At 43.9% G+C, this 25,792-nt stretch overlaps 1 protein-coding gene across 16 annotated transcripts in view; it reads left to right on the top strand.

Moving 5' to 3' along the window:
- MICAL3 (microtubule associated monooxygenase, calponin and LIM domain containing 3) overlaps positions 1-25,033 on the top strand; it is a 117,436-nt gene extending 92,403 nt beyond the window's left edge. For 10 of the 16 annotated variants that reach the window (XM_040436928.1, XM_040436901.1, XM_040436933.1 and 7 more), the window contains 4 exons: positions 13,430-13,495; positions 16,902-17,001; positions 17,719-17,792; positions 22,531-25,033. In XM_040436928.1, the coding sequence (XP_040292862.1) occupies positions 13,430-13,495; positions 16,902-17,001; positions 17,719-17,792; positions 22,531-22,715 (425 nt within the window). In that variant the 3' untranslated portion in view covers positions 22,716-25,033. Of the gene's footprint in view, positions 1-3,163; positions 3,215-13,429; positions 13,496-16,901; positions 17,002-17,718; positions 17,793-22,530 lie in introns of all 16 variants that reach the window. The other 6 variants (XM_040436888.1, XM_040436862.1, XM_040436978.1 and 3 more) reach the window with 3 other exon arrangements.
- The last annotated feature ends 759 nt before the right edge of the window (positions 25,034-25,792 follow it).

The raw sequence follows: 25,792 nt of genomic DNA, 5'->3' as shown, positions 1-25,792 counted from the left end.
CAAAAAATAATAATATGAAACATTGTTAGTCAGTGTACAGCTATTTTTATGGAGAGTTGTCATACAATCGAGGCTCACACCAGGAGGCAGTGCAGCACTTAACGGGTGGTTTTCCCCAGTTATCCAGCAGAGAGGAACGTCTCACCACTGCTCTATTCCTGCATGGGTTGTAGCCAAGTGAGACAGATGGGGTCAGGGAAACAGCTGCAAAACTCATGTGCAAAGGACCCCTTACTGTTTTAATCTCCCCATAGATGTCAATGGGATTGTCCAACTGCACCTTTTCTCAGCTACATACCTGCATTAGGTCGGTGCATTATCTAACTCGATACATCACTATGATAGCAGGCAGCAAGGATAACAGCAGATCAGTTTTTGTAGCCCAGAACTAAACTAACAATGTAAGCCAAAGAACAATTCCCATCATCTCAAGGTACTCCGCTGTCCTGTATTAATATTTGAGATCTCTGCACTGAGGTCCAATAGTCTTGAGGCACAGTAGACAACAGCTGGTATAGCACACCATTGAATACAGAGTGCTTTCATCTGTGGTATCTGCCCACAGCACTGCGATCCTCCGCAGGGTCGCCTCTTCTAGGAGAGTTCAACTTGTAAATAATCGTTGGCGTCATTTACTGCTAATATATCATCTGTGTAACTCCCTCCTTTCCAGTTTCTTGTGTTTCTGGGTTGTTTATTAATTATTTCTTCTTGATTAAACTTGTATTTGTGTAACCTAACTTATCCATGATTATCATAGAACCAGGTTTATGTCCTAGATGTATTCTGCTACAAAGCTCCAAATCCCTGCTTCATGTCACACAACTGATAACATTCTGGCTGCCTGCAGTCACCACTAGGGGGAGTACACTGCATACAAATGTGTTACTGAGTCCTGCTGTTTACGTTCTTGAACACTTTTTTTTTTTTAAATCAGAAATGTAGATACACCACAACAAAATGGTACAAAATAGCCCCTGATAAACTCCCACCCTCCATGAAGAGAGATGGTTGCGATAAGGAGCCAATATAGTTTTTCTGTATGACATATTTATAATCTGAAATCCACAACTAGAGACGGGAAGCAATTACTATTAATATTTCCTCCCTGATCACCTGACAACCCCAGTCCCGTCACCCAGCAAGTGTGGTGAGGGTAATCCCTGGACATCAAACCACCTGCTCCACATTGCCTCTATTATATGAAGTCATTTCCTTTTTATATACATTCCCCTTTCCAGTCTGATAATAGTATTCATTCTACGTGGTTGGGTGGACTGCACCTGATCCGATTTAATAGCGATCAACTTTCTCGTCTGGAACAGTATCCTCTAAATACCTATATTAGTCATGTCATTCCTCACTATTTCTCTGAAAGAGACAGGCCATAGGATTTAACGGAAGAGTTTTTGATCACTTTTTATTCTATTTTTGGGAGGTGACGTGGCTAATAAACCCATGGGTTTTTTTTCAGCATTTATGCGCAGGATAAATATTATGATTTTTTCTTGTGCAGACCATTATGGATGCAGTGCATCCATAGAAATTCGGTTACATAGTTGATATGGTTGAAAAAAGACATAAGTCCATCAAGTTAGAAAGACTCAGATTTCTACACATTTTCATAAGCATTAATGTAATTTACTTTTAAGAATTCATCTCAACCCTTTTTAAAACTGTCCACTGTTCCTGCTGTGACCATTTCCTGAGGAAGTCTATTCCACAGATTCACAGTTCTTACAGTAAAGAAGCTTTGACAATTCTGGAGACTGAACTTTTTCTTCTCCAGTCGGAGGCAGTGCTCCCTTGTCTTTTGAGGGCATGAACCGTTTTTTACTGTATTGTTTGTGTGGCCCATTTGTATAGGGTAATCATGTCCCCCCTTAGACTTCTCTTCTCAAAACTAAATACATGTAATTCTTGTAATCTTTGCTCAAAACTAAGAACCTCCATGCCCCTTATCAGTTTAGTCGCTCTACTTTGTACTTTTACAGCTCCAGGGCATCCTTTCTATGGAATGGTGCTCAGAACTCAACTGCACCAAAGCTTTGTAAAGTGGTAATATTACATCCCTGTATTGTAGTAGTTTATTCCTGCCAGAGAGACGTCAAAAGTTCAATAGACCTCTGCCACGGAAACCTGTGATCGTAGGGGAGGAAGGGGCAGTATAAAAAAAAGCTAGCCACCCCTCACTCTGTCGCTAGTGACCCTGGCATCTGACGGTGTTACAGTTCTCTCTGGTCTTGGCCCTTGCAGCACAGTGTGGGCTGTAATATACACCTGACAACTGCTTGGTGTATTGTGGGCTCAGGTCCTGAACTTGCTCAATTCCTGTGCTGTAAATGTAAGGTGCGTGGGGCTAACTACCTTCCGCTAGTGCCCTACATGTACAGCAGATGGCACTAAGGAGTTAAATCTGCAGGCACTTAGTTCCCTCTAGGTGGCTGCATGCAGCTCAAATGTTATCATGTAACTCTTTGTCCTTACAGAGGGTTTGGAGCTCTGTGTCAAGAAAATGCAGTTTAGAGCACCATAAGATCATACTGTGGAATCATTCAGCACAAAACAGTTAGGATCTATGTAGGTTAACATTTCTGAAATGGTAGGTGCACTTTATAATGTAACTCAAGGTTGGTAAAGTTATATCAGTTCATTTACTCATATCCAATGCCAAATTTCAAATTCTGGATGGAAATAGACTGTAGATTCTCTATGTAATACAATCAGGAGACGATGGGAGTGATTGCCTCGGCAGAGAGCTCCTGGTAAGGCCACTGCCCAGTGCTAGGTGTGCGCTTCCTGCTGCAGTGCTTCCATCTGTACTGTCTGCATAATGTGTTGCATGATGATGTCTTCTCTCTGTCTTCTGGTCTGGAACCTTCATCATCTCTTCTTTCTCCTCATCTTCCGCTCACACGGCTCTTCTGTTGTTTTCCAAAGCTTACTGCTCCATTATTTCTGTCCCTATGTCACCTGTCTCTCCAAACCTCCATCTCTGCTCCCTGCATCTCCCCCACTGCTTTCCTGAACCACCTTCACAACCTCTATCTTTGCGCCCTACCTTTATATTAACCATTTCATCTTCTCTTTTTCTCGTTCTCTCTGTCTCTCCTGCTTTCTCTGTTGTCAATGCAATAACTCTCTTCACAATTCCTTATTGTAGACTATTGGGGAGAGTCTTATTACAGTGACCTCATCGATTTGCACCTGGGTGGTATGTATGCCCAAATCACACCCTGATACTAACCTGCATAATCCCCGATTACACCTCCCTGACTCCCCAAAGTTCCCTTTATGAATCCTAATCCTGGCATTAAAACAACAAGAAGAAATTGTAGCAAAACAACGTTTATCCAGTGTAATGTCATTTACATGTATAATACATGTAGCAAACGTCAAGGCTGAGTATCTAAGCCAGTCATGTGTGATACTGTCTGCTAAGCCTTTGTACGTAATTCTGTCATTTTATGTGGCTCCCGAGCAGCTGTATCTAATACTTGCATATGTGATACTCTGTAGAGATGCTGTCACAAGAAAAATATAAGGCAGCTCTCACCTTCCCCTCCACTAGCTGAGCACTGATTGCGCACCTGGATGCGATGATAAATGGCAAAAAGAAAAAAAAAAAAAGGAAAATCCAGCTCCAAGATAGCGAAGAAACGTAGCTTTGTTTGCGTTTTTTTTTTAATCTTCAAATCACAGGAACAGTTAAGTTACGTGTTTCAGACCATAAATAATTTGCTGAATGCACACAGCCGTGGAACACGGACGTGAGCGGTCCGTGGTATCCCGGCCTGGCATCCTGCTGACAGCAGGAGCGCACGGCGTCATTGGTTGCGATGACGCCGTGCACTTCATGCTGCCGCTGCACTACAGTAATACACTGGTATGATCTATACAAGTGTATTACTGTTGTGCAGCGGCGGCATGAAGCGCACGGCGTCATAGCAACCAATGACGCCGTGCGGGATGCCAGGCCGGGATACCACGGACCACTCATGTCTGTGTTCCACGGCCGTGTGCATTCGGCCTAACTGAACTGTTCCTGTGTTTTGAAGATTTAAAAAAAAACGCAAATAAAGCTACGTTTCTTCGCTATCTTGGAGAGTCAGATTTTCCTTTCTTTTCTTTCTGTAGAGATGCTGTATCTAAGCCAATCACGTGTGATACTAGCTGCTGTATCTAAGCCAGTCATGTATGATACTCTGAGCTGGTGTATGTAAGCCTATTGTGTGTGCTATTGTCTGCTGAGCCCTCTGCATGTATTAGTCATTTGTGAATTCTCTTGAGCAGTTGACCCTAACCATATAATGTGTGATACTGTCTCTTGAGCTGCTGTATCTAAGCCTATCATGTGTGATGCTGTCGCCTGAGCCGCTCTATAAAAACCCCATTATGTGTAACACTGTCCGCTGAGTGGCTGTATCTAAGCATATCATGTTAGATACTTTCTGCAGAGGCGTTGTATCTAAGATTGTGTACAGATACTGTCTGCTGAGCAGCTGTATCAAAACCTATTATATGTGCTACTGTCAGCTGAGTCGCTGTACCCAAGTCCATCATATGTGATAAATGAAAATAATTTATTGCATTTGAGGTGAATACGGTAATTATTGGCTTCTTTACATTAAAAATGTAATTACCAAAAAGGGATTGATTGTGCTGTTGGACGTTTAGGGTGCGGACACACCTTCAGGCTTCTTGATGCAGTTTTTGAAGCCAAAATCAGGTGTGAATCATAGGAGGAGAGAAAGTATTAAGGAAAGATACGTTATCGACACTTTTTTCAATTCACCTTCTGGTTTTGGCTTCAAAAACCATCAGAAAACCTGCAATACACCTGGTCGGCACCCCCATAGAAATGCCTATTCTTGTCCGCAATTGCTTTTTCTTTTTTTCCGGAGCCGCGGACAGGAAGATCGAAAAATGCGGATGCGGACAGCACACTGTGTGCTGTTCGCATCCATTCCTGCCCCGTACAGAATGAATGGGTCCGCACCCGTTCCGCAAAATTGCAGAACGGATGCGGACAGATTTGCAAACGTGTGAATGGAGCCTTAGGTGTCTGGTTCAGCCATCGTTGTGCAGTACATGGTGTCATGGGATACAGATGTGTATTAGAAGACATGAACAGTTGCTTTGTTTAAAATGAATCGCCACCTATTAATATCAGGTCTCTTATTGGTCAAACTATTTGTAAGGATTAAAGGGGTTATCCCATGATGAAAAAATTAAAACCAGACATCTAGTACAAGACAATCAATTTCTAACAAAGCTAGAGATCTCCCCATTCGTTGCTCTGCTGGATTTATATCAAGCTGACAGCTCAAGGGGTGTGTCTTTTATCATGGGACGTGTTCTATCTGCAGCAGCGAAATTCTTAAAGAAAATAGGGCTGGTGGCAACTAAAAGATGGAACTGAGAATGTGCGTCCACCTCAGCAAGGTGGACAGAGAAATGAGGAAAAGAACAAACAGCAGGTGGTTTTTATAAAGATATATTTCATTGAATAACTCAGTGGCTGTACTAAATTGGAGATTTTACTAGCTGCTTGTGCAGGAAAATATGGATTTTATTAAAGACAGGAGACTAACATTATATGCAATACTTCTTTACTGGACTCCAACAGCAAAGTTTAAATAAAGATATGAAGAAAAAAAATTTAAGAAACATGCAGTGAGGTACACTGGCAGCCAATCACAACACAGCATAGGATATATAAGCTCCTGTAATATGCAAATCATCCTCTTTCTTTCATGTAAACGAACAGAAATAACGAACTCCCATGTCATCAATCTTTCCTGAACAAAAAACTGGAAATCATCCAAAGTTCAATGAGCCATGTCGAGGAAAGAGATCGACTGAAGACTCCCAGAAGAATATTAAACTAGAAGAGAACAGAAACCGGGTGGGTTATTGGGTGGGATAATGTTCGTCTCCTGTCTTTAATAAAATCCATATTTTCCTGCACAAGCAGCTAGGAAAATCTCAAATTTTATTACAAGCGGGAGACTCCATTATATGCATGTTTAAAGCTAATACAATACATGAGTAATAAACTTGAACTCTATATTATGCGATTAGATTAAGAACATGGAGGTATGAGGTTCGGGTCGAAAGTAGAATGTTTTGAATGTGGATTCTGACGACCAGTCGACCCCCTTAAGAATGTCAGATAGAGAGGCACCAGCCTGCCTAACATTTGTAGACGTAGCACCCCAAACGGAATGAGCCCCGAATACGGAGGTATCGATACCTGCTAATTGCATAGACTGCCTAATCCACCTGGCTAGAGTTGGGGATGAAACCGGAAGGTGAGGTTTACAGAACGATATTAATAATTGGGAATGAGCTGGTTGCCTAAGAGATTCAGTCTTACGTTTGTAGGCCTTGAGACAACGAACAATACACAAATGTTCTTGTTAAAAGGCGGGGTCAAAAAACTGTAAGGAAAATTGGTCTTAGTACGCTGGGAAATGGAGAAGGATACGCCTTGTGGGGAAAATTGTCTCCGTGATATGTCTAAGGCTCTGATATCAGAGACTGTTGAAAGAGAGTAGGCATAGAAGAGTAGCCAACTTAAAGAGGACCTTTCATCAGAATCAAGTATGTAAACTGAATATACATACATGGAGAGCGGCGCCCAGGGATCCCCCTGCACTTACTATTATCCCCGGGCGCCGCTCCGTTCTCCGGTTATAGGCTCCGGTAAAGTCATAGTTAGGCTCCACCCATTTGAGCCTGCCGCGGTCTCCTTCTCCTATGCTGTAGCGCTGGCCAATCGCAGCGCTCAGCTCTTAGCCATGCTAAGAGCTGAGCGCTGCGATTGGCCAGCGCTACAACATAGGAGAAAGAGACGTTGGCAGGCTCAAATGGGTGGAGCCTAACTATGACTTTTCCGGAGCCTATAACCGGAGAACGGAGCGGCGCCCGGGGATAATAGTAAGTGCAGGGGGATCCCTGGGCGCCGCACTCCATGTATGTATATTCAGTTTACATACTTGATTCTGATGAAAGGTCCTCTTTAAAAGAAAGGAGCTTTAAAGATAGAAGATCATTATCTCCCCATGAGACAAAAAGGTTAAGTACCAAAGTAACATCCCAGGTAGAATGATACTTGGGTAAAGGAGGTTTGCGGAATTTCATACCTTTTATTAACTTACAGACAAGGGGGCTTTTACCTATTGACATATTCTGGAGCGGAGCGTGATGAAAGGAAATCGCTGAACGATAAACGTTAATCGTCCGATAGGCTTTCCCAGCATAAAAAGATGCTGATAGGTAATTCAAGATCTGTACCATAGGTGCATGAACATGATCCACGTTCCGTTGTAAGCACCAATCAGCCCAAAGTCTCCAGGCTGATCTGTAAGCAGACCTTGTACCTGGGGCCCAAGCATCTGAGAGGATATCCTGAGCTGAGTGTGAAAGTCCGATATCAAACTCTGTTGACCCAAGATGAGCCATGCTACTATATGAAGTAGATCTGACAAGACTAACGGATGAGGATTCCCGGAAGGGAATAAGCGAGGAAAGTCTATGGTCATCCCCAGTAGTTGAGGAAACCAAGACTGAGTGGGCCAGAATCGTCAATTTCTGGGTTCTGGTCAACAACAGTACTCTCGGAATGAGAGCTAAGGGGGGGGGGGGACACGTATAGAGTTCCCGAAGGCCAGAGGTGGACGAGGGCATATGTGCCCAACGACTCCGGGTCGGGACGCCAGCTGAAGAATTTGGGAAGCTGACGGTTTAATCAAGATGCGAAAAGGTCTAATTGGAGGGGGCCCCACAGTGAGTCGAGGAGTTGGAAAATCATAGGATCTAGACGCCAGTCGCTGTGGTCTGTTAGGAAGCGAAAGTTCTACTCTGGGACTGAGTTGGAAAGGCCTGGAAGATATTCCGCCTCAGCATAATGTCTCTGTCGAGACAAAAGTGCCAGAATTCTCTCGCTATGTTGGCCAGGATTTCTGATCTGGTGCCTCCCAGACGTTTCACATACTGTACTGCAGAGATGTTGTCCATCCGCAAGATAATGCAACAGTGCGATCTGTCTCTTGCAAAACTCTTAACAGCGAAGAATCCTGCCAAGAGTTCCAGGCAATTGATGTGAAGTATTTCCCTTTTCTTCAGACCATTTGCCACCAGTGGATAAGGAGCCGCACCAGGCACCCCATCCGCTGCAACTGGCATCTGATTCCAGAATCAGATCTGGAACCGAATTGAAGATGGCCTTCCCTTTCCATAATTGGATGTGATCCAACCACCACAGGAGTTGCGCTTTGGCGTCCGCAGAAAGGGCTACTTTGTCCGAATATCCCAAACCTTCCCTGAGGTGACGGGTTTTCAAGCGTTGGAGAGCTCAATAATGTAGAGGAGCGGGGAAAATTGCTTGAATGGAAGAGGATAGCAGACCTACTATCAGAGCTAAAGTGCGAAGTGAGATCCGCTGTCTGTTCAAGACTGACCGAATCTCTCTTCGGATGGTTTTTAGCTTCCTGGGAGGGAGACTCAGAATGGCTGAGTGTTGAGAAAACCCAAGAATTCTACTTCCCGAGAGGGAGTTAGAACAGATTTCTCGAGATTGAGAAGGAATCCCAGATTGGTCAATAAGGTTGTGGTCCACTAAATGTGGAGATGTATGAGGGACAGCGATTGGGCCATAATAAGTAAATCGTCTAAGTATATTATGAGACAAACACCTCGGGACTGCAGTAGAGATACTGCTGGTTTTAATAGTTTGGTGAAACACCAAGGGGCGGAGGAAAGACCGAAAGGCAAGCTGGTAAACTGCCATTTCTGGCTTTCCCAAACAAATAGGAGGTATGGCTGGGACAGTGGATGCATAGGTATTGTGAGATAAGCATCCTTGAGATCTGTTTTTGCCAGTCAATCGTGCAGTAACAAAAGGTCTCTCAGGAGACGAATTCCCTCCATTTTGAAGTGTTGGTAAAGCACGAACTTGTTGAGGAATCTCAAATTGATAACTGGTCTGTGACCGCCATCTCTCTTTTTCACTAGAAAGAGATTTCTTACAAATCCTGGGGATTCTGAGGTTATTGGAATAATAGTGCCCTTGGAATAGAGTTCCTCTATTTCTAGTTGAACTAGTGTGCGGTCTGACTCTGAGAATGTAATTGGATGAGGTGAGTGTGTTTGTATTGGTGGAAATAGGAATTCTATTTGATATCCTGAGGCTGTATTTAAGACCCATGAGTCTGATGTAATCAGAGACCAAACGTGTGAAAAATGTTTTATCCTGCCCCCTAGGGGTATTTGTGAAAAATACTGTCTGGGAACACTCACCTGCCAAGGGTCTGGCTCTCGGAAAACCTCTATGGCCTCTCGCCCTCCAGGGGCATCCCCTAACGGGGAAAAAGGGCATTGGGTTGAAGGAGTGGGATGGAGCTGGATATCTGTCCGCTCAGGGAAGGCCTCTTGGGTATTGATTCTCGTGGGTCGGCTGGCTGGGAAATCGGCCTCTTTTCCCAGCCCTCCCAAAAACACGACCCTGGAAAACTTTTTTTCATGGAGGATTGTGCTTTGTCAAGCGATGAAAACAATCCTACGTATCGGTTTAACTCCTTAATAAAGGAATCCCCAAAAAGGTAGCCATCTGATGGGGTGTTACTGTCAGATGCCATATGGATAAGTTGGGGGTCCAACTTCATTAAAATACTACGTTTTCTTTCCATGCAAATGGAGGCGTTAATATTGCCAAATAAACACACCGCTCTTTGTGCCCAGCCGTTTAGAACTGGTAAATCTATAGGGGCATCTGAAATTTGTGGCTTCCTCTGTTAAATCTAGGATTTTTGTTAAGGGGCCTAGTAAATCCAAAAATCGATCTTGAATGGCCCTGAAGGAGCGGTCTACACCTTTCTTGGGGGTTTTCCCTGATTTGGCTAAATACTTCACCAAAGTTGGATCTAAGTCAGGGGTGTTTGCCACTTTTGATTGTAAAGTGGGTCTAGGGCACTCCGCCCGCAATTTGCTATGGGCCGACTTATCCAAGGGTTTCCTTATCCAAAAATGTTGAAATTGGGGCACCCATTCCCCTGATCTGGGGTGTTTAATATCATTGGGATTGAAAAATGGGATTCCTGCGGCATCCAAAATGGCGGAATCCGCTGTATTTGAGCCCCAAAAATTTTCCTCATCGGAAACGTCTTCGTATTCAGAATTCTCCTCTTTGTCGGAGGAGACAATTTCATCTGAGAAAGATTTGCTCGGGGATGTAATATGTCTTGGGCTTGACTCGGGATGGTGAAGCCTTTCGAGCCCGCTTCATTTTTAAACTCCTCAGGGGCGGAGGGTAAGGGATGTAAACTATTGACATTTGAATGTACGCTTTTCTGTAGCGTTAGAGTGTGAACCTGATCCTCTTTAGTTTTAGCCATTTTGGCTTGTTTCTTGGGCTGAGGATCGGTAATTATAAAGCGGCGTTTGTAAGAGTGTTTGCCTTGTTTGTGAAGGCCCTGCGCCATATTAGATGCGGAATCTTCTGCTGAGCCAAAAATATCCGATGGAGTGGCCGGAATCGCTTGAGGTAAATTCGGAGTGGTGGAATGAGATATGGCTTGGGCCACGGATTTATTAATAACCTTGTGCACAGATGACATAGCAGAGTTTAATGCCGCGTGAATGGACTTTTGTATGTTTTGTTCCATCAGAGACTGGATTAAATTTTCGTCCAAAAATTCAAGACCCTGAGGGTCTGAGGCTGCTTCAGCATTTCCTTCAGCCATGAGGAATATATGAACAATTGTCAAGGAATAAAAGAATTCCAATAATGTAACATATGACAAAATTCTATGTGTAATATGGGATAGGAGCTCTAGCAAAATGCACTACTAGCAGAAAAAAAGACTTACTAATTAGTATGAGGTGATTAGGAGAGGCAGAATGCACATGCACATAAGATATGCAAAACCACTATATATATAAAACTATAACTGTTATATGAATGATACTTGTGGTAAAACAACTGGAGGGCAGAAGATGGCGCTGGAGGAACGGTAAATTGAGCGGACAGCTGAAACTTGGCGGGAGAATCTCTTTAGTGCCGAGCCTGAGGTAGTGAGGAGATTGTGTGCAGCGAAACACAGCTGATGACCAGCGTTAGCTGTCACTCGCACACAGCGGAGAGCAGCGTTCTCTCAGGGGGAGAAGACGCAAACTCGCCGCAGGGAGAGGATTAAGCCACCGGAGGACGGTAGCAGGGAAGTGGTAAAAAGATCCTAACACTAAGGGCTCATTCAGACGGCCGTATGCTGTCCGCAAAAATACTGAATGCTATCCGTTTTTTTGCGGATCCGCAAAAAAAATGAAACATGTCCTATACTTGTCCGTGAAAATCAGGACATGGCCCCATTGAAGTCTATGGGTCCGCAAAAATACTGAATGCTATCCGTTTTTTTGCAGATCCGTTTTTTTGCGGATCCGCAAAAAAACGGATAGCATTCAGTATTTTTTGCGGACAGCATACGGCCGTCTGAATGAGCCCTAAGGGGAAGTGTATGAGAGTTGGGTAATAATCCAAAACAAGGACCACTTTACCACAGGAAACAGTGGGGTACCGTGGTAGTAGCTATATGTGGTAAATATCTACGGGGATGAACATAAATATCCTGTCACACAAGACAAAAAACAGTACACTTAGCTGGAGTCAACAGCAAAGAAAGAGGATGATTTGCATATTACAGGAGCTTATATATCCTATGCTGTGTTGTGATTGGCTGCCAGTGTACCTCACTGCATGTTTCTTTACATTTTTTTTTTTCTTCATATCTTTATTTAATCTTTGCTGTTGATTGGAGTCCAGTAAAGAAGTATTACATATAATGGAGTCTCCTGCTTGTAATAAAATTTTAAATTTCATATTGTCTGTATGTTAGAGTTCCAAATTCCATGCATTGACATAGAGCTAGATAATGCATTTCTGCTGCTTGGAGCCTATACTAGGGGAACTTAAGAGCTTACTGTATACAGCAGTATGCTGTTAGCTCCCTCTAGGGGCTGCAAAGTTTTAATAGGGATTAGGAGCACTGTATCCGAAAACCAGAACCTTAGGCTGGTTTCACACTAGCATTTCTCAGATCCAACAGGCTGTTCTCTGCTGGAACAGCCTGTCAGATCTCTCTGTATCCGGCATTGCCTGAAGCTACAGGGATGTCATCCATCTGTGTGTTTGTTGGGTTGGGACAGGATCTCTGCCGGTCCCCATTTTAGTTAATGGGGATGGTGGCATTCCTGTGGCTTCCGGTAATGCCAGATCTTAGTAATAGTGTTAAACCAGCCTTAAAGGGAACCTGTCACCTCCAAAAACCATCCCAAGCCGCCAGCAGTACATGAGAGTAGCCAGCAGCGTGTTGCCGACTATAATTTTCTTCCTGAAGGCCGATGCGGCTAAAGCTCAGAGAAAGTTCTTTTATCCCCTGCCAGCGCGCTTCTCTAGTCATGCTTGAAGTCAAGGGGGCAGCGGCCTCTTTGCTTCAAGTCAAGATAACCACGCCCCCTTCCCTGACCCTTCGCTGTGACTGACAGCGCTTATGCAGAGAGTTTGGCAAAGCCAGCCGAACTGCCAGCTGTCAGTCACAGCGAAGGGGGCGTGGTTATCTTGACTTGAAGCAAAGAGGCCGCTGCCCCCTTGACTTCAGGCATGACTAGAGAAGCGCGCCGGCAAGGGATAAAAGAACGTTTTCTGAGCTTTAGCCGCATCGGCATTCAGGAAGAAAATTATTGTCTGAAACACGCTGCTGGCTACTCTCAGGTACTGCTGGCTGCTTGGGATGGTTTTTGGAGGTGACAGGTTCCCTTTAAAGATATTATAATGAATGGTTTTTCAATGGTAACTATATAGACGGAGACAAACATGGTGCTTCATACACGGGATTCTAGAACTGTTGGAGAAGCTGCCCCCATCCAAGTTTCTGATGGACTAAATATACAGAAAAAAATAAAAATAAATTTGGTTTCTAAATTATTGTCCACAATTTTGTTCACTATCTCAGCCTCGTTGTGACCTGAAGTGTTTGATGTTTAGTTCAGTCTGTTGTACGTAGGTATTGCAGTTTGACCAGTGAAGACCATTGGCCACAAGTGCACTAACTTTTCAGAACTTTCACCCAGTCATAGTTGTGCACCAGTATCTAGGAAATGTCTTTTTGACATCTGTGAGACAGTAGTGGAAACTTTGACCCTGTCCTAGCCCTGCAGGGATTACTCAGCAGTTGCCATATGCTATGACACGGTTTGGGTCTGTTTTCCTACGTTTTCTTCTTGCTGTTTGCTGCTCTCACTCTCTTTGTACTTTCTGCTTTTTTCCCTGTTTTGTCCGTCCTCCTACCCTTCTCCATTTTTAAACCCTGCTGCTCTGTGAATTTTACCACCACCACCACCATCTATTTGCCCCATATGTCATTCTCTCAAGTTGATCCCATTGTGGGGACTCCACGCCGCAGACCTATCTCCTTCTGTCCCTGCTGTGTCCACGAAGGTAATGTAGCTTTACATCCCTGTCGCATCCCGGCTGGCTCGCCAAATCATTTACTTGCCTGTCACATCCTGATTGACTCGAGAACCCAGCTTCCTGATCTTTCCCATCCATTGCCTGTTTCTCCCCGGCTGCTGCGAATGTGATCACTGCATGACTAGCTTCTAACCCAGGAACGAGACTCATACATGTGATTTCATCTGCCTGGTTTATTCCAAATCAGCCAGTTAGAGGTCGCTCCATTTCTCTGCTGTGGTTGTGCCCTTGCTGTGGACTTGGTGTTGTTTTCGGCCTCCTTCTTAAGGTGTCTGGTGCTTCCTTTTATTGTTACCAGACCACTGTCCTGCGGAGTCCTGCTCCTCTGTCAATAGATCTTTGCATTGTCTCACCACTGTCTCATTTTCAGACATTGGCATTGTTGCTGGATTTCCTGCAATGTAGTCCTGTCTGTGGGTAATGGTGCCTTGTAGTGGAGGACCAGCATTGTATATTCATTGTGTGTATTAACCTTTTTAGGTTTCACAAAGCTTTCCTCCCAACCCGTTGTAAGGCTTTAAGATTTTTTATTTATTCTGGATTTTGAGGAAAAAATATCCAAATGCAGTCCAAATGGTGACCTAAATTGTGAGGATGAGGTGATACGACAATCAGTTATTAAAGTCCTGCCTGCAAAACCTCTTTGGCTATAATTTGAACCTTAAAGGGGTTATCCAACACCTATAATGACCCCCCTAATGCCCAGGCCCCTCCATATAGGTTATACTTACCCCACTCCCTGGCACCCACGTCGCTCCAGATCCCTGCATGGCCACTGCTGCATCTCCCCGTTGCGCGGGGAGAGCAGCCAGTAGCAGGCCACAACGGGGGACAAGCCTTCCTACTGTCACCCACTATGCTAGAGAGGCTCGTCCCGGTCTTGGCCTGCTAAAATCGCTGGATTGTTATGGAGGCGCAACGCGGGTTCAGGGGAGCGGGGTAAGTATAACCTATATGAGGGGCCTTGCATTAGAGGGGGTCATAAACCCTTTAATTCTAATGTATATAATTGTATTTTTGTTTTTTATTTTATTTTATTTTTTAGTTGCTCCCCTGAATGTGGCAGTGCACTGCCTACGGGTGTAATACAAATGACTGCACCAGAACCGATCACTTAGATTTACTGTTGATTTGATCTTGGGTTTCATAAGCTTCACACAGAGTCTTTATATTGAACCATTACATCTGTCCATCCCCAACACCCATACATATGCTTGTGTATTTTTTGTGGTTGCATCAGACTATTCTTTATATCCTTATGTGGAGTTTGTGGGGTTTTTGTTGTTGAAATAGCTGCTACCTTTTGTTGGGTTCAAAAGGAAATGTGTCATGTAGAAACTGACAGTGGTTGACAAGAAGACATTTTTATAGATAAATGTGTTTTGTCTTGAGCCTAAAGGGTTCTTACTTTTGCAATAAAAAATACAGGGTGATTCAAAAATAATGGTGTGAAATAATAGCCTCGGTATTCATAACTTAGAGAGCATAACATAAATTTATTAACACGAAAAGACACAATATCCAAGTTTTATCTATATACTACATATGTTCGATGTGAGCTCCATTGGTGACATGGCAGATGTCGAGGTGGCAGTCCAGTTCTTCCCTGACACATGCCAGCACGTCACTTTTTCAGTGATGCGTTGTCAGGTGGTTCATATCCTGTAGCTGGAGGGGTCCCATACACTAAGTTATCGATGTAGCCCATCATAAAGAAGTCTGAGTGTTAAATCTGGTGATCGTGGAGGCCAGCGCAACATTAGTGAATCGCGTATTCCATCGTGGCCGCTACAAGGTTCCGATATGGCAATGAGTAGGAGCACCATCCTACTGTTAGACTACGTCTGGCAGATCTTCCTCTCTCTCTGTGGCATAAGCCATTCCCTTAAAATTTCCAGGTAGGGGCGGCCAGAGACAGTATCATCCGCAAAAAAAGAAGGAACCATAGACTGTCTGCTTAGTCCACAGGCCACATTTATTTTGGGGTCCCTCAGGTGCTCGATAAGGGCATGTGGGTTTTCTGAGCCCCAGATTGTAATGTTGTGGTGATTGACCTTCCCACGAGAACCTCATCACCAAACACCAGCTCGTCAGCAAATTCCTCCTCTTCCAATTGGCCCTGCAAGTCAGTGCAAAAGTCACAGCATTTTGGTTTGTTATCCGGTTTCAGCCCCTGAGGAATTTGTAATTTGTATGGCTTACAACGCAGACTTTTTCATAAGATACGCCATACCGTGGTTTGTGGCACTTGTAAGTTCCATAGTAGTCAGCTTGGTTGACTTTCTAAGGCTATGCTCATACATGGCTCAAAGCTTGTTCACTGTGTCTTCCGGACTTTTCCCATGACATAAACAGCCAGTGATTTCGACTTGCTTTACCCAATGTGAAATGCAGTTTTCTATACGGAGCACATTTACCAAATTGATACTATCACAACAGAACCCGATCTTGCAAATTCCAACATGCAACAAGCTTTTTCTTGCTGTGATGTCACCATCTTAAACCTGCTCATTTGTGCACCGGTTTAAATTTATGGGGTTCTCTCACTCCAGCAAATGGCCTTTGTGATTGTCCACATTTCCTCCTTTGCTGGGTTGATTCATTTTACCATCACATTATCCACTGCTCGTTTCCATGGTTATGACCACCCTGAAATCCAGCAGCGGTGGCTGTACGTGCATACTATAAGAAAAAGTGTGGCCTCTCCGGTGGCCGGGACCGCAGGAGTACGCATAGTCCAGCACTTTTTTTTTTCTATAGTCCTCAATTACGGCCAACGGTGCTGGATGGCAAGGTGGTCGTAACCATGGAAACGAGCATCAAAAAGAATTAAGCCAGCAAAGGAGGCAATATGGACAATCAAAATACAAGTAAGTGCCTGGTATTAACTTTCTCTACATTATGAATGCTATTTGCTGAAGTGAGACAACCCCTTCAACTATAGGGGCAGATTCATGAAAACTGCAACCAATCAGCACAGCTTTTATTTTTAAAGAGCAGAATTTGTTTAGTTACAGTTCTGTACTTTTACGCCCTCCTTTTTGAATCACCCTGTATGTGTAATAATTTAAGCCACAGACTGGCATCACCCAGGGAGTGTATGAGAGGCATGTTTCTAGTGTAGTCAGTGCAGACGTAGTGAGGCGCAAGGCACTATGACTGAGGCAGTGATAACTGGAGTTCGTTGTTTAGGTGACCGTGGCTCTGCAGGAATTGGACAGTTTGTTTTCTGTATGGTACAGATCAGTAGCTCGCCTGTTAGCTGCCCTCATGTTTGGCTTTGTGTTTTGTTTTTTGTTTTTGATTTATTTGCACCATCACATTTTTCCCTCAATCTCGGATTCCAGATGATAACATTTTTTGTTTATTACAGGAATGGGCAAGAAAGATGACCCAAAACTAATGCAGGAGTGGTTCCGTCTAGTGCAGGAGAAGAATGCGCTGGTCCGATACGAGTCTGAATTGATGATATTGTAAGTTATCAGATGGCAGTGTTGTATCTAAGTTTGTTGTGTGATACCATCCGCTGAGCTGTTTCGGATCCTGTTTTTAGTGATACGGTCTGTTAAAGGGTTTCTGTCACCTGAAAAATTGGTATTAAGCTGGCTGACATTAGCAATCTGCTAATGTCAGCTGAGAGGCTCCGTTCTCCCACCTCTGGCCACGCCCTGCTACACTAGATTGACAGGGCCAGGCAGCGTTCACCTCCCCCTGCCGGCCCTGTGTGCTGGGTAGATCTCGCACCGTTCAGTATTCGGCGCAGGAGTAGTGAGGAAGCTGGCAAGCGCCCTTCACTCACTGCGCAGTATACTGAACGGGACGGCGCAGGCATGAGATGTACACTGCAGACAGGGCCGGAGGTAGGAGACCAACGCTAGTGTATCAGGGCGTGGCCAGAGGTGGGAGAACGGAGCCTCTAGGAGCAGGGGCCACGCCCCCACCCCTGCTCCTAGAGGCTAATTAGCATATTATAAAAGTTTGTTTTTCTCAATAACGGCGGTAGGCAGTGAAATGGCACTAATATAGTTATGTTCAGCTGACATTAGCACATCGCTAATGCATCCAGCCTAATACCCTTTAAGCTGTGTATCTACTCCAGTCATGTGTGATACCGTGTGAAGTTCTGATAGATCAAAGTCCTATAGTAGATTGATATGGGTCTACATTTCTGACTCCTTTTGTCTTCTCAGCGCCCGGGAGCTGGAGCTAGAGGATAGGCAGAGTCGACTACAGCAGGAGCTGCGGGAGAGAATGGCAGTGGAGGGTGAGTTGGTGACCCTACTCCGATAATCAAATAAACCAATTCAGGTTAGGCCAGCTAGAGAAGTTTGTACAATGTGAAACTATAGCTCCCAGAATGAACAATGATAAGGATGTGCCGAGGGTTGTTTCACAAACTAGAAGGATGCCAGACATCATCTCACCGCAGACCTTCCGCGAGACTACATAACTTATCAAGAAATATGAAAAAGGCAACAGCAAACAGACTTCTCTTTATTCACCACATGGGTCCATGCAGCGTTCTGGCTTATTTACGGCATTCTGAAGCAACTACTACAAAGTGTTATGTGCCACATATAGATACCATAAGTGTAATACAATCAAATAGTATACATTTGTTAGGGCTCTTTCACACTTGCGCTCTTGTCTTCCGGCATAGAGTTCCGTCGTCGGGGCTCTATGCCGGAAGAATCCTGATCAGTTTTATCCTAATGCATTCTGAATGGAGAGAAATCCGTTCAGGATGCATCAGGATGTCTTCAGTTCCGGAACGGAACGTTTTTTGGCTGGAGAAAATACCGCAGCATGCTGCGCTTTTTGCTCCGGCCAAAAATCCTGAAGACTTGCCGCAAGGCCGGATCCGGAATTAATGCCCATTGAAAGACATTGATCCGGATCCGGCCTTAAGCTAAACGTCGTTTCGGCGCATTGCCGGACCCGACATTTAGCTTTTTCAGAGTGGTTACCATGGCTGCCGGGACGCTAAAGTCCTGGCAGCCATGGTAAAGTGTAGTGGGGAGCGGGGGAGCAGCATACTTACCGTCCGTGCGGCTCCCGGGGCGCTTCAGAGTGACGTCAGGGCGCCCCATGCACATGGATCACGTGATAACATGGATCACGTCATCCATGCGCATGGGGCGCTCTGACATCATTCTGGAGCGCCCCGGGAGCCGCACGGACTGTAAGTATACCGCTCCCCGCTCCTACTATGGCAACCAGGACTTTAATAGCGTCCTGGGTGCCATAGTAACACTGAAAGCATTTTGAAGACGGCTCCGTCTTCAAATGCTTTCAGTACACTTGCGTTTTTCCGGATCCGGCGGGCACCTCTGGCAACGGAAGTGCACGCCGGATCCCAACAACGCAAGTGTGAAAGAGGCCTTACATGTTTTATTATTATTATTTTATTTATTTTTTTCACATTATTTTTATATTCAGTGACTTACAGGTGACATCTTCTCTAATTGGAATTATTCTCTTTTTTTCATCTTCTCCATTCAAGCCCAGACTACCAGAGTTTGCTGCCCGCCATTTTTGACTCCTTAATTTTACATGAGATCCTGACCCTCTGTACTAGCTCCAAATACTGACCAGCATTGTGCTTCTGAATATAATACAGCCATGCACAGTGCCCCCTGAAAAAAATTGTTCCACATAGTGTCACCTAAACCACTACTTCCTATGGCCCCTAAAAATGGTCCCACGCATTCTGCCCCTGAAATGAATACCCTGAAAATACTCATCTTCCCAAGTTTCCACACTGCCACCTAGCTATATACAGTTGTGTTCAAAATAATAGCAGTCAGACATCACTAACCTGATCAATCACTGTTTTTGGTAGAAATTCTATTTCTACATGGCAAATAATTTACTAGCAGGTGTAGTAAAGTAATAGAAATCCAACAGACCCAACAGTCATGACATGCATGCTGATGATTATGTGTAATTGAATCACTAATTGAAAGGGGCATGTTCAAAATAATAGCCGTGTGGAGTTCAATGAGTGAGGTCATTCATTCTTTGAAAAACCGGTGACAATTATTGCCCTTATTTAAGGAAGGAAGGCAGCAAATGTTGTACATGCCGATTATAGAGCATTTCTCTCTGAAATTCTGAGGAAAATGGTTTGTTCCAGACATTGTTCAGAAGAACAGCGTACTTTGATTAAAAAGTTGATTGGAGAGGGGAAAACGTATAAAGAAGTGCAGAAAATAATAGGCTGCTCAGCTAAAATGATCGCAAATGCTTAAAATAGCAATCAAAACCTGAAAGACGTGGAAGAAAGCGAAAAACTACCATTCAAATGGATAGAAGAATAGCCAAAATGGCAAGGACTCTGTGAGTACTGTTACAATTAGAAGACTCCTATGTGAAGCCAAGCTATCTGCAAGAAGCCCCCGCAGAGTCCCACTGTTGAAAAAAATACATGCTGAAGAGGTTACAATTTGCCAAACAGCACATTGACTGGCCTAAAGAGAAATGGCGCAACATTTTGTGGACTGCTGAAAGTAAGATTGTTCTTTTTGGGTCTAGTGGCCGGAGACAGTTTGTCAAACACTGCATTTAAGCCACAGTACACTGTGAAGACAGTGAAGCATGGTGGCGCAAGCATCATGATATGGTGATGTTTCTCATACTACGGTGTTGGGCCTATTTATCGCATACCAGGGATCATGGATCAGATGAATACATCAGAATACTTGAAGAGGTCATGCTGCCTTATGCTGAAGAGGAAATCCCCTTGAAATGGGTGTTCCAACAAGACAACGACCCCAAACACACCAGTAAACGTGCAATATCTTGGTTCCAGACCAACAAGATTGACGTTATGGAGTGGCCAGCCCAATCCCCGGATCTTAATCCAATAGAAAACTTGTGGGGTGACACAAAAAATGCAGTTTCTGAGGAAAAACCAAGAAATAGAGAAGAACTGTGGAATGTAGTCCAATCATCCTGGGCTGGAATACCTGTTCACAGGTGCCAGAAGTTGGTTGACTCCATGCAACACAGATGTACAGCAGTTCTCAGAAACAGCAGTTATACAACTAAATATTAGTTCAGTGATTCAAAGGAAAGCAAAATCTTCAAACAGTTTTCAGTTTATATAGTGAATGTTTGAGTTTGTAAAGAAGAATACAAACACGACTATTTTTTTGAACAGTCTAATACTCACTTTTCTTCAATTTCTTTTTAGAGGAACAACACAAATTTTATATATTTTTCTTCATGTTTTGATTTGGAATAGAATGTGTAGTGTTCCCAATGCATTTGTGTGTATGGAAATAAAAGCTATTAGAAGAATTTTGAGCTTTATTCACTTTTTTAAACACACTGCTATTATTTTGAACACAACTGTACGTCTAGTCAGGTTCCTTGGCACTGTAGAAAGACACAAGCGTTGCAGTAATGTAATCTACGATGATTGAATCCAGGGGGAGACAGGTGGGGAGCACTCTTCTGAAGTAGTTCAGGAAAAAAATAAATTTTAGGGATCCTTGCTGGAATGATGACACTTGAGGCTCATGCACACGAACGTATGTCCTCCGAGACATACGGTCCATGAGCGGGCCATATGTCCCGGAGCGGCATACATCCTGCGCACAGCATCATAGGTTACTGTGATGCTGTACGCATCGGTCCGCCCGCGGGACTATTGTCTTGCACTCATATGATCTTATGAGTGCCGGACAAGAGTCCCGCGGGCGGCCTGATGCGCGCAGCATCATAGTAACCTATGATGCTGTGCGCGCACGATGTATGCCGCTCCGGGACATATGGCCTGCTCACGGCCTGTTTGTCTCGGAGGGCATACGGTCGTGTGCATGTGCCCTTAGGGTGAGGATATATCATCCAAATTGTCTTCATTTAGTCTACAAGTTTCGTTACTGGGCTAGTGTCTTCCTCTGGCCATAATTATGCCTATGGCCTGAGGAAGGCACTAGCCCAGTACTGAAACGCATAGCCTAAATAAAGACCATTCAGATTATATATTCTCACTCTAAGGGCTCATGCACACAACTGTATGTATTTTGCGGATGACGTCCGTGTGCATTCCGTATTTTGCGGAACAGAACAGCTGGCCCCTAATAGGACTGTCCTATCCTAGGAAATGTTCTATATTTTTGTGGAACGGACATACGGAAACGGAATGCACACGGAGTAACTTCCTTTTTTTTTTGCCGACCCATTGAAAGGAATGGTTCTGTATATGGTTCGCAAAAAAAAACCTTAGGGCTCATGCACAGGAACATATTTTCTTTCAGTGTCCGTTCAGTTTTTTTGTTTGCGGAACTATGTGGGACCATTCATCCGCAAATTAAGGAATGCACACTGACGTCATCCGTATTCTTTTGCGGAACCGTTTTTGGAAGACCGCAAACTACATACAGTTGTGTGCATGAGCCTTATTTGTCCTCATTCTAGAAAGCACAACGGAAACGCAATTTCTTTGCTGATATACTTCATCTGCTCAGTATTGGAGACAGCAGCAGCTGGTGGACACACCACCTTAAAGAACAACACCAGGGTTGTGCCTGTTTAGCTCAACCAGCACAGATGAGAGCATAGAGCTTGTACTTTTCCACCACTGTAACCCAGTGATCCTGCTCTATGAAGCACCCTTTGTGACATTTTTACTTTAGCATTGTGATTCATCATCTTCCCAGGTATCCAAACCCTGTCCAGTACAATATAAGCAAGCTTGTTCTCGGCTGCTAATTTGTAAATGAGGCAACCCCCAGACAAACAGTATTCTGGGAACCATGTCAGAGCTCCCAGACTTATATTTGGCTGAGAGTTCACCTTTCCCAGTACCGCAGAGAATGATCCCTAGTCAGGTGACTTTACATAGCTTGGTCTCCATATTACTTATAATTTAGGTTGTTGTTATTATTGATGATCAAACCTGGCCCATACTAAGGACCCGTAAGCCAGACCTTCACCGATCATTGCATTTTGCCACATCTCAGAAAGGTGTTATGTTTTGTGTTTATTACCCACAGACCAGCTGAAAAGCGAGCAGGAGCTCTCAGAGGAGAAAAGGATCCTGAACGAGATGCTGGATGTGGTGGAGCAGCGAGACGCGCTGGTGGCACTGCTGGAGGAGCAGAGGCTGCGTGAGAAGGAGGAGGACAAGGACTTGGAGGAAGTGATGTTATCTAAAGGCTACAACATGAACTGGTCCTGAGGTTCCTCTTCCTCCTGAGATGTTGGTGACCCCCTCCTTTATGAGGGGTGGTATGTCTTAAACGTGGGGGTCAGCACAGAGCTGCCTTGATGAGGTCCTTCCCATGGAGATGTTACATGAACCCATTAACTCTTGCACAGCACTTTAGAGTGCATTGCTGCAGATAACGGAGGCAAAGTTTCCCGTCGTTGTGAGGGACTTTTTATTTCCTATACAGTACACCACTGAGAAGAATTTCAGAGCTGCAGTTTCTATTCAGGTTTACAAAGGCTGCCGTTTACAGTGGCGCCAAGCATGGACTCCGTGTTACTTTCGTCCCAGACAGTGGACAATGGAGAAGTGATTGTTCACTTGCAGTTGGGGTATTTGGCCACTAGGTGGCTCCTCAGTTATGTTTTCTGGCTCAGTCGTCCTCTTCATAGAAGATTTTAAAGGAACATTGTGTGTTCTAGTGTTTTATTATGAGATTAAGTACAGGTGGGTGTCAGCAAGTACATGATGCATCCATGACGGCGTTTAATGGGCCAGCACTGAAACCCTCTCCCCAAAGTACTTCTGTTCTCACAAACAGATTACCGATTGTATCAATGTGTGAATGAAGATAGGATGTTTCGCTGTTTTTAATCATAGTCTTCTTTTCACCTTGGAAGAAGCGAGCAGGGCGAAATCAAGATAGTCTACTCCACAAGACCCACTTGAGTTCTCTTAAAGGTTCTTCGTTCTTCCATCACAGTGCCGCACTGGGCAGCCAGCCATTTTTTATTTGTGTAGTTGGGATAAATGTGGGGGTAATACCTGGACTGTGAGAAATGTTCCTTTATTATTTCAACCTCCAAAGATGATTTTTTATTTTTTTTTATTCCCCTCAAAATATTTTGGGATTCTAATGCCCATTACAGCAAGTTTCATGTCTACAGAGTTGCCCACAGCAAAATAAGTTTTCTTATTCTTAAAGGGGTTGTCCAGCCAGATAAAAAGTAGGTTTGATGTGTTTGAAATTTGATATATTGTCAGTACGATTGGTGCCCCACTGTCCAGCTGCCCTTGAGGGTTGGTTTGGACTCTGCACTGAACCACACAACTAGCCCACTTCAAGTGCGTCACACTGAGAGAGGTGGGTGAAAGAGTTCCCTTTCTCTGTCGGTACCGACCACAAAATGCAGCTGGACCTGTGCCAGTACCGGCACATTGTGGCAGCTATCATACTGAAAGTATATTAGTAAGTTAACCAATTTAAAATGCATTAAAACAACATTTTACTTGGCTGAACAACCCCTTTAAGTACAGGTCAGCAAACGAAAGCTTATATAATTAGTTGCTGCAGGCAACGCCTGCTTTTTGTCTATCTATTTTATACATGCAAGTCTATTTCATCCAATAATAATTGTCGTTCCTCTGTACATCACAGTATCAAGGTTTCCTATTGGTCTAAATCTGTAAAAAAAAAATATTCGGAACCAAGAGCAATACGGCTGAAGATCACAGGCCACAGGTCTAATCAGTTTCGTTCTTAAAGGAGTGGATATTGTTTTTTGTTTTTCTACAGTTACCGATACGCCTGCTGCATTGTATGATACAACTGAATGTCTTCACCTTTCTGAGGCCTCAACACCTATATATTTTATGTTACATAGCAAATATTAATTGTGCTGCGGACATATGTCCAGGTGACCTGCTGCCATTGTACCATGTACTAGTAGTTTCCGTGTTTTCAGGTGCAATGAACGCCATCACAACGCTTTCAAACAATACAATAACTATATAGATATACAGGGCGAGTCAGAAATCAGGAACATCACCTTCTTTCAATTAAATTTAAAGGATCGTTTCAAGATGGCGTATGTAGCCTATATCATATGTAATATCATAATGGTAATAATGAGATCTGACATTAACCCCTTTCCACCTTGCCACATACAATGAATTTGTGGCAGCTCTGCATTTCATGAGTGAGCCACTGTAATAGTACATCACAGTGATGGCGCCGGCATGGTAGCTGTGCCCACGCTATCACTTGGGGTTTCTGGGTGTATCATATAGATGACATCCTTCTCTAACAGCCATGATCAGAGAGAACTCTGATCCCACCAATTAACCCATTAGATGTCACATTCAGTGCTGTCCTCAGCATCTGCATGTCACAACACTGATGGTTTGCCATCGCAGCCAGGACCTTACCTAGGTCTGCCATTTATCTGCGCCTATTAAGCCTTGCCAGAGGCATAATCCACTGCGATACAGAAGTATTGCATGATCAAATCCCCAAAAATTGTAAAAATATTTATAAAAGTACTTTATTATGGAAAGAAGATAAAAAATGCACATACAGTACAGACCAAAAGTTTGGACACACCTTCTCATTCAAAGAGTTTTCTTTATTTTCATGACTATGAAGGCATCAAAACTATGAATTAACACATGTGGAATTATATACATAACAATCAAGTGTGAAACAACTGAAAATATGTCATATTCTAGGTTCTTCAAAGTAGCCACCTTTTGCTTTGATTACTGCTTTGCACACTCTTGGCATTCTCTTGATGAGCTTCAAGAGGTAGTCCCCTGAAATGGTTTTCACTTCACAGGTGTGCCCTGTCAGGTTTAATAAGTGGGATTTCTTGCCTTATAAATGGGGTTGGGGACCATCAGTTGCATTGAGGAGAAGTCAGGTGGATACACAGCTGATAGTCCTACTGAATAGACTGTTAGAATTTGTATTATGGCAAGAAAAAAGCAGCTAAGTAAAGAAAAACGAGTGGCCATCATTACTTTAAGAAATGAAGGTCAGTCAGTCAGCCGAAAAATTGGGAAAACTTTGAAAGTAAGGGCTATTTAACCATGAAGGAGAGTGATGGGGTGCTGCGCCAGATGACCTGGCCTCCACAGTCACTGGACCTGAACCCAATCAAGATGGTTTGGGGGGGAGCTGGACCGCAGAGTGAAGGCAAAAGGGCCAACAAGTGCTAAGCATCTCTGGGAACTCCTTCAAGACTGTTGGAAGACCATTTCAGGGGACTACCTCTTGAAGCTCATCAAGAGAATGCCAAGAGTGTGCAAAGCAGTAATCAAAGCAAAAG

This window comes from Bufo bufo, chromosome 1 (assembly GCF_905171765.1).
Source record: "Bufo bufo chromosome 1, aBufBuf1.1, whole genome shotgun sequence".
Classification (NCBI taxonomy): domain Eukaryota; kingdom Metazoa; phylum Chordata; class Amphibia; order Anura; family Bufonidae; genus Bufo; species Bufo bufo.
This window is presented reverse-complemented; position numbering and strand designations above follow the sequence as displayed.